General features: G+C 37.7%; 1 protein-coding gene across 1 annotated transcript in view; it reads right to left on the reverse strand.

The window, feature by feature from the left end:
• Nucleotides 1-143: 143 nt before the first annotated feature.
• Nucleotides 144-10,148, reverse strand: part of phactr3b (phosphatase and actin regulator 3b) — a 102,870-nt gene continuing 92,865 nt past the window's right edge. Inside the window, exons 9-13 of the mRNA XM_084101588.1 lie at nucleotides 5,712-5,767; nucleotides 3,025-3,086; nucleotides 2,328-2,468; nucleotides 1,152-1,228; nucleotides 144-704 (exon numbers count right to left, since the gene is read on the reverse strand). Coding sequence (XP_083957714.1) covers nucleotides 689-704; nucleotides 1,152-1,228; nucleotides 2,328-2,468; nucleotides 3,025-3,086; nucleotides 5,712-5,767 — 352 coding nt within the window. The 3' untranslated portion in view covers nucleotides 144-688. The remainder of the gene's footprint in view (nucleotides 705-1,151; nucleotides 1,229-2,327; nucleotides 2,469-3,024; nucleotides 3,087-5,711; nucleotides 5,768-10,148) is intronic.

Below are 10,148 nucleotides of genomic sequence, written 5' to 3' on the forward strand. Positions count from 1 at the left end.
CATCCATCCAACCTAACATCTGTGTATCCATCCATCCATCCAACCACCCTAATATCATCCATCCTAATGTATGTTCATCCATCCATCCACCCTAATGTCCATCCATCTGTCCATCCATCCCGAAAAGAAGACAGACATTGTCGTTTGTTAAAAATCCAAAGCTTGTACTGTACAGACAATAAATAGTCCTTGCAAAGGTAAGACATGATTTCCATTCCTCATACTAACAACTATACAGCTGATATGAAACTCAAGTTTTAGTAGGAGCCCAGAAACGTTTGGGGTGTCACTACAGCACCAACACTGGTGTGGGAAAAAAGATTCGAAAGAGTCACATGCTTTATCCCCAATCCCCCCGTCCCGCCCCCCATTGGCATCAAAAAGCGACCGTTTAAAACAGTCCATTACAAAAAAAAAAAAAAAGAAGAGAAAAAAAGTCAATGTCTTTTTATTCAAACAGTCTTCCAGCATTCCACGAGAGTCCCCTGAAGAGAATAAAGGTTCGATAACTCGGCTGAGAGGAGTTTAGAGGGTTTTGCCTTCTTCAGGCTGAAGCTCCAGAGACACGGTCTCCAAGGTTCACTAGCGCCCAAATATCAGGCCCTCCATGGAGCGCCCATGGACAGCCTCCTGAGGTCTTAGACTTCACAGAGATACCGTTAGCATATTCTTCACAGAAGAAACCTTGCTATGGTCGGTGGAACCTGCAGTGCAAAGGAAGAAAACACCTGTAAGTGCGGGCCGACCAAAAACACAGCTATCATCCATCAGATGTGTATTAATAGAACAGTGTGTGTGTGCGTTCTAGACAGATCTGCGCTCGGCAGGACCTTGTTCAGCTATTTGTGCCCACAGAAATGAGGTCTAATATAACTGACGTAAGCTGAATGTGAGCAAGCATTTGTTACACATGTCGGCGAGCGCTAGTGTGTGCTGATTCTGCACTTCAGAACAGATACAGCTATATTAAGAACAACCTCCCATATTGATCCACTGTATGTGTCGCGCACCTGTATTGGTTACGCAAGACACTGCGCAAGCAGGTGCTAATCTATCATAGATGCGGTGACTTTTCTGTGGCGGATGCTTATGCAAACATGGAAGAGTGTATGGAAACAGGTCATGAAGAAGAAGTGGAAACACACACTGACCTTGTCAGGTGTTTGCTTGACGCATGGACCTCCATTTCATTGCTCTTGAACTCGTTCAGCTCTTTGCGTATCGCCGCCTGCGAGGCATAAACAACAACAATGATGAACACACACACAAGATCACCTGTTTCTGCCTGACACTTTATAGAAATGATATGGCTTACACAGAGTCAGTTCTGCAGAATACTAACGCACATTATCCTTTTCTACACATCCTCTGAAGCTTGTTCATTCACTACACAACCATTCAAAACTTTTGGGTTGGAAAGATTTGTATTTATTTCTGAATGAAGTCTCTTCTGCTCACCCAGGCTGCATTTACTGGATCAAAAATGCAGTCAAAACAGTAACATTGAGAAATATTGTTGCAAATTAAAATAGCTGTTTTCTATTTCAGTTAAAAAAGCTGATTTTTCAGCATCATTACTCCAGTCTTCAGTGTCACATGATCCTTCAGAAATCACTCTAATATGATGATTTGCTCTTTAAGAAACTGATTATTATCAATGTGGAAAACATTTGTGCACTTCATATTTTTCTGGAAATCGTCATACATTTCTTTTATCAGGATTCTTAGATGAATAAAAAAGTTTTAAAAAAGCATTTAAAAAAATAGAAATCTTTTGTAACATTTACTGTCTGTTTTGACCAATTTAATGCAGCCTTGATTAAGAACAGTATTAATTTCTTTCAAAAAAGTATTTTGGCTATAATTTGATAATGCTGTGTGGATCTGTTTAGCACACCATATGCAACTTTTTCTGTAAAAGAAATCCACAGATTTCCCCCATGATTGTTTATAAAATTAATTAATTTATTTATCTATCATTTTATTGATGTGCTATATAACATATCAGGATATTGTAGATCCATAAGCCCTACACTGTAAAAAATGATGAAGTCATGGCAACTTATCTTTTTACATTATTTTAACTCATCAATTTTTTTTTCTCGTTTTTTTTAAGTCAGTTTAATATCATTTAAGTTGACTGTAACAACCAAGTTGATAATACTTGAAAATGTAAGGCAGCAACTTAAGTTTTTAAGTTGATATAGGTCAAAGGTTTTTTCACAGTGTAGTATTTTGTATTTTATATTAAATCAAATGTCTCAGTAAAATGACTGGTCTTGTGTGTGGTGTCCTGTAGGGGGTGTGTGTGAGTCCATTACACACACCTTGTCTGCAGCTGACAGTCTCGTCCAGGGCTTGTCGGCTCTCCTGTCGTAATCCTGAGCTTTGGCCACTTCCACATAATCACTGAAACGGATCAGAATCTTCCGGTCCCGCAGCTCGTCCACAGTGGGCCGCTGGTTGAGCTGGAAACACACGAGAAAGAGAGAGATTTAGTCAATGAACACCGTCAACAAATGATGAGCTGCATGTTTCAATCTGTTGAAATGCCAACAAAAGACACAGTCTACAGGCAGGCCCATGATGAACTCATTTACTCAATTAGGTCATTAATATATACATTTATTTATTTACCATTGGTGTATTTTTCATTCTGTTTCTACAAAGCCTTTAGTTTCAATGATTTTACCACATTAAGGGGTTTGTGTCACTTTTGGCTTTAATAAACATTAATCAATGCTTTTCCATTAACTTCAGCATTTGCGGAATGCAATATTTGCAGAGTGGATTTGTGATTTTTCTCTTAAGAATTGTAATCTTGTCCAATTATTATCAATAATATTCTTAAAAATATATTTTTATATGGTGATATAGGGAGTTTCTAGGTTCATGAGCCACTGCTGCACATGAGTAACTGATATTACAGCAGTAAAAGTGTTTTTTCTTCAACAGCAGACTATGAGTGTATACTACAACAGAGCCGATATGTGTGTGTATGTGTCTCTGTCAGGATTCACACACCTTTCTGTTCAGCCTTTGTTTGATTTCTCTTCTCTCCTCTTGTTCTGTCTGGTCATTCCTCTCTGCAAATCCAACAACAACAAAAAAACACACATGAGTGGAAGCACACACGCCGTCCACAGAGGTACAGACAGATTAACTTAATCCAGCGCACCGCATGAAGAGCACGGTTCACTCAACCTCACTGGTGTACTAGAGTATCAGTATCTTTAAGCTATTAGATTCTCTTAAAGATGCAGTAAGCGATTTCTGAGAAACACGGTTGAAACTGGATGGGACCGAACACCACACAACACACTTGTAGCCAATCAACAGTAGGGGCCATCACACTTGTAGCCAATCAACGTGTCCAATCATGATAAGGGAGGAGAGAGAGAGAGAGAGAGAGAGAGGGAGATTTGAAGAAAGACTGTAGAAAGAGAAATGGCTGAGAGACATTACAAAAGAGAAAAGGCCAGAGGAATATCAGAAGGGTTATGATCAGCGTTAATATTAGAAAAGCTTTCCAGTGGGAAGGCCTGAACACTGAGTAACATTGGTTTTGCTATGATACACAGAACCAAGATAAGCTGTTGTTGTGAACAAGGCAATGAATGGAGGGGTGTGTTTGTTTGGGTTGATTTCAAATATAAAGTGTTTCTCAGAAATCGCTTACTGCACTTTTAATTCAAATGTCAGTATATATTATATTAAAAATGTGTATATATATTTTTTTTTATTAAACCAATATTTTTATTTTTTTCTGGTTTCCACGTCAAACTCTCGTGAACATCTGTGTCGGCAGCTGTCCTGAAGACCCTAGTTTGATAGGCTTTATTCTTTCACAGTGCAGGATAATATTGTTCCCAAATATCTCCCTCTATCAAAGATGTGGATTATCAGAATCTGTGCTGTGGAGGACTTAACAGACGCACGTGTTGATCCGGTATGATTAAACTACGGTAAACCACTTTGGAAAACACTTTTAATGTTCCATTTCTTTAGGACACTCTGCTTGTTGCTCGTCCTTGCTTTGACTCTTAAAAATAAAGGTTATTTTTTGGCATTGATGGTTCCGTGTTGAACATTTACCATCGTTCTTTATTGTGGAAAAAGGTTCTTTAGAATATCACAATGATTACTTCACTTTAAGAAAATGTTTATTTCTAAAAACTGAAGTTCTTCGTTAGCACTGTATTTTACAGTCCTGTTCCGCATGTACACACTGTGCACTTATTAAGTAATTACAATAACTAGGTACTAACCCTAAACCTAACCTGTAGTTACCTTCGGGTACCCAGTACTCACTCGGATAACTACACATAAGTGCACGTACTGTAGAATAAAATGCATGCAGAATGTTGTGTGTGAACTTCTGTTCTTGCCTGGAATGGCAGCTGTGTGAGAGTGTGTGTCAGCACAGATACACACAGGTGCCGAGGCTCCGCTGAATAAACAAGACCCAGCACAAGTGTGCAAGGTTTGTAAAATTCCATTTACACTCATAAAGAAAAGCCGAAACAGAAAATAGATTCTCAAAGGTTTTTTTTTTTTTTTTTACTTAAGATCATAACGAATTACTAATATCTGAGTCTGATTTATATTTATTTATTTATTCTTTTTATTTTATTTTAACCTATGTTCTTAGAAATATTAAAATAGGGGTTGTATGCTTTAGTTAATTTTGTTTGTGTATTTGTTTTTAATATTATCATTATAGGGTATATCATGTTTTAGTTAATATATTATAGAAGGCTTGAGTGAAAGTTTTATTTTATGAATGTAGTAAGGTATAGATTGATGTTGTCTGTGTGCAAGGACTGGTTTTAATCTAATTTCCTGAGAAGGATTAATAAAGTATACATCTATCTATCTAAATAATCATAAATTCATCAAAAAGCTATTATAAAGCAGTTAGATGAAGCTGGGTTTCTGATCATGTGTAGATCAGTGTAAGAGTCTGTAATCACTGATATTATTGTGTCAAGCTCCAGACAGATAATCTCTTTATTCCAACCTAATCTGATCTAAACATGTATAACCTCATGCTGTTGATTAGATTTATATGGAATATGTGTAGCTCAAATTAATTTGTCACACTGGAGGACTGTTTAAGGGAACTGAAAAAAAAATGTGATTACATACAATTTAATTTTAGACATGTGGTTTTGACCTTAAAGATTTATTTCTACACTGAAAAAAAATTTTTTTTTCAAGATTTACAATTTTGAATAATTCTTAAAATTAAATTTAAACATGTTTGACCCTTTTTTACTCATTTTTTACTTCATATTTTATACTCATTAAAAATTCTTAATTCATAAAGTGATAATTATTTAATCCAATTTGATGGAATTTTACTATTGAAATGCATAAATCTTGATCTTGGTTATTTGACCTAACTCTTAAAAATGACTTCTGTGGTCTATAATCCAGTCAAGCAGTTTTGTTGAATACAACCAGTTCATTTAGACATGACCACATGAAGAATTGCTTTACTGTAAATAAAAATATACACTTTCTTTTAAACATAGAGTATATATGAATTTTAAACACGCAGGTAACAAACATTATTGCAAAGTGTGACTATAACAATAACAAAAACAGACAAATCCATTAGTAAAAAAAAAAAAAAATCCATGGGAAAGAAAATAGTTTCTGTATGCAGCTCTAGTGTTCATCTCTCATCTGACAGGTGTGATACTCACGTTTGAGGATGTTTCTGCTCTCCAGCTCTTCCACTGCTGGTCTCTGACTCAATCTCCTGCGGAAAAACACCAAAATCACGTTCTGGACCATTTTCACGCAATCTCCAAAAGTGTCTGTGCCAGTCTGTGATCAGTGAGCGTCAGTGGGGATCCCGCGACCCGCGCATGTTACAGGAGAACCCTGCGTCCCATCTCGCGTCTAAACATCGCCGAGGATCATCGCATCTAAAGCTCGCACACCTCCACATTTAGTATTATCTGTGCTGGAAACTCCCTGATTTCACGGAAGAAACCGAACGGCACTTGTTCATCGGTGCGCGCGTGCTACACGAAAGCCTCATCGACGAAGAAATAAGTAGAAAGTGACGGGTTGTATTAAAAGGTAATAGAAAAGAGTGAAAAAGAGACAGAGATGAGCATCTGGTCCTGAGTTCTCTGAAGTCTCGGAGTGGTGTGATCCTGGAGATCCTTCACGCATCATCATTTATAAAGGGGGCGGCGCGTGCGGGAGAGATTCCTGCAGGAATATGCTGCAGTCAGGGAAAATACAACCTCTGATGGATGCTTTAATATCCAAACACATCTATACTGATTTCAACAGAACATAGGAGAGATATAGAGCGATAAAGCAGAACGATTCCATTGCAACAGGACACTATTGTTCGAAGAGAGAAGGATCGTTCACTCCGGATAGTAAATGATCTGTTTCTAAACGACGCGGTCCAGAAACGTGTTGGGCGGGGCTTTCATATTCATAAGAAAACATGCATGCAAATTATGTAATCCTTCAATTTATTTTAGCAATAATGCGGGTTTTTTTAATGATATTTAAAAGCTTCACTACAACTTCTGAATACTATAGATGACTTTCAAGGGATTGGCTCATGGTAAACCCTACAGTATAACAGCAAAAATGTCATGTGATAAAATACACTCTAAATGCATATCATTTACACAGTCTCAAAATGAATCATTTAATTTGGTTTGAATCAGCATTAGCATATTACCACACCTTTGTCTATGGTCTCAAAACAAGAAACATCAACATATGCAGTCTGAATAGAATTGTAGTCAAAAGCATCCGAAAGGAACGGATGGTGTTGTGCTCATCCACGCAGTAAGTTGTGATGGTGTTAAAAATAAATGGTTTTGACACATCTGTTGCATATGAAACAAGACTGATCTTGTGTTGTCAAATTGTGCTGCTCGGTTAACAATGATAAGAATAGTCCTCGCGTTGAAATCTCTGGGACATTGGCGCTAGGACTACTAGTTTCACATCACTTCTTGACTGATAGATGCACATGACAGCTGAAGTATTCTCTGTTCGCCCACTAAAATCGTCACATCAGAACATGACGCCATAAATCATAAACAGCAGGCTTAAGACTGTCTTCATAAACATAAACTGCTGTTAAAAAATGCAGTTCCAAATAAGAGATGGATATTTTTAAATCCTGCCCGACTGGCCCCGATCCTGGAAATATTATCTGTGGGAAGATTAAACCGAGCCATGCGGGCCGGAAGCTCATCTGAGCTGTGATATCATATTCACTGGAGCCTTTAAAGTCAACATGAAATCAAAATTGACTATTCTTTTTTTATATATATACTGTATATAGACTATGGCATTGTTTATTATAAATGATTTCTTTGTGCACCTCATAATCTTGAATCAGAATAACTTCCTCTCAATTCCCCAATCAATTCCCCACGGACAAAATCAAGCCTCGCCCTACATTTGTTCTTGTTTGAGAAGCCGTTTCACTCGGATATACGGCACAATAGGGAAGACAAGAGAAGTGCAACTTCTGTTTCATGTCGACATTTACTAATACATTACTAAAATAAAACTTTGTATGGCTCAGAGGTTGCTTTGCTCCTGTCAGAGATAAAAAAAAAAAAAAACACCTTCCACTCGAACTACATTTAGTGTACACATGAAATCAATGCTTCCTATATGAAACTAACAGACTATAAAATAGGATGTGGAAAAAGTTTTTTTACTACAACATCTCAAAAGGCATTTTGTTCTTCTGAATACAGAACGCTCTGCAAGTTGCAACCCTTCTCATTCAGACACACAAACGCCCCAAACCCTGGGGTCTCGCTCCTTCCTCCACTTATGAAACATGAGGGATTGATGTACATTAAGTGACCCAGCGATGTGTCAGAGCGATCAGCGGTTTGCAGGAACACCTCCTGATGTGAGTGTCAGTGAGTGTTCGTGAGTCAGCCTGGATCTCACTGGATGTCATTGCTCACTGAGATGTGTTTAAATGCCCGAGCCTCGTCCCGGTCCAGCCAGCGCTCTGACGGGCTTTCAGACAGCATGGGTGGCCATTATGGCTTTGATTGATGGCCAAGTGTGTCTAGGACACCCTGAGGGACAAGGATGCCAGGGATCATTATAGAAGTTTACATCCATGCTTAAGAATGGTTTGAGCATTTATGTAACTTCCGGGGTGCTTCTTCCAGTGTCGTTTGGATTCCTGACTGCATGTTAAAAATTAAATGTACTAGACAGATGAAGGAACCGAAATCTTGTCTGTGCTGGAAAAAAAAATTGGTGTATAAACAATTTCACTCAGAAATTTCACAAATAATTGCAAAGAATGGGCAAGTAGCACACTGAATTAAATGTGAAACTTTGAAGTAGAAAGACTGAAATAGTATTTATAGTATAAATAGTATCCGGACAGACAGACAGACAGACAGACAGACAGATAGACAGATAGATAGATAGATAGATAGATAGATAGATAGATAGATAGATAGATAGATAGATAGATAGATAGACAGACAGACAGACAGACAGACAGACAGACAGACAGACAGATAGACAGACAGATAGATAGATAGACGGACAAATAGATAGATAGATAGATAGATAGATAGATAGATAGATGATAGATAGATAGATAGATAGATAGATAGATAGATAGATAGATAGATAGATAGATAGATAGATAGATAGATAGATGGATGGATGGATGGAGGGAGGGAGGGAGGGACGGACGGACGGACGGACGGACGGACGGACGGACAGACAGACAAAAAATAGATAGAGAGATAGATAGATAGACAGACAGACAGACAGACAGACAGACAGACAGACAGACAGATAGATAGATAGATAGATAGATAGATAGATAGATAGATAGATAGATAGATAGATAGATAGATAGATAGATAGCATTAAACATTTGAAATAATTGAAACAATAGAAAATATAGCTGCGAGCAGCGATGACGGGCTCAAGCCGGTGCCTTCAGGGTAACTGTGCACGACGGGCAATATGAAGTTAAACCCGGTAATGTAAAAGAACCATATCAAAGTTGTCTGAATACACCACACTTACTGCATCAGCTGGTACAGCCGGCTACAGCAGCCACGTCCATGAGATCACTTACATTAAGGATTTCATGTCATAAGATGTCTTAGGTCACTTGTGAAATGTGAAGTGAAAGTTATCTTTTGCAGCTCAAAAACTATTTTGTTCAAAAGTACAGTATTTATCTCAATGTTTTTTTAATATTATATAATTATTAAACTAATTATATAAAACTATGTTGTCAGTGCACTTCAAATATGTTAATCAAACTTATTGAAGAGACAAGGCCTAATACAGTTCCTGTTCCTGTACATTCACATGAAGATGTGTATCAAACAGAAAGGACTTTGAGCAATATTCAAAATGCTGTTTCTACAGTTTAGTAAATATATATATAAATAAAGGCTTAAACATGAAAGCAATTTTACTCTGAGCCCTCTTTCAATAATTCATCAAATCTGGCGCCTGACCCCAGGTCTGCTCTTTAGAACAGAGCGACACATGAGACAGAGAGCCGGTGTGTCCCTGCGTGACCGTCACAGGATCAGTGTGAGATCTCATCTTCAAACGCATGCACATCTACAGTCACTCTCAATCCGAGGAACTTCGCAAACACATGACACAACAAATCCAAATCAGTAATTACAAGAAAATGGATTTATTGACACAAACGGCCCACTCTTCAGAAAGGATGCTTGGTTTACTTCAAATGCATTATAAACACTATAGAAAGCATATTTATACAGTATCCGTCAAGATCCTAATTGCTTCATGCATTGTTTTTGACCTATTCAGCGCTTTCCCTAAATAGATTGTATCCTCATGTGGCCAGAACTGGGAATGAACACAAATCGATTTGCTGTTGGGTTAAAACAATGTCTGCTATTGGAGGAACTGTCTATTTGTGGCCCACAGAGCAACTCGGCTCTTTCCAGTCATTGATTTTCCAATACTGAGATTTTCATTGGAAACAGCTTGGTGGATTGGGGCTGTATGAGATGTTCCTATATTACAATATCTGTGGAGTCGACAAAACATCATTCCTTTCTTGTTGTATTTGGATTACTATTTGTTTTTTTGTTATTTTGTCATAATTTACCATA

The sequence above is a fragment of the Abramis brama genome, assembly GCF_963993115.1.
Source record: "Abramis brama genome assembly, chromosome: 23".
NCBI lineage: Eukaryota > Metazoa > Chordata > Actinopteri > Cypriniformes > Leuciscidae > Abramis > Abramis brama.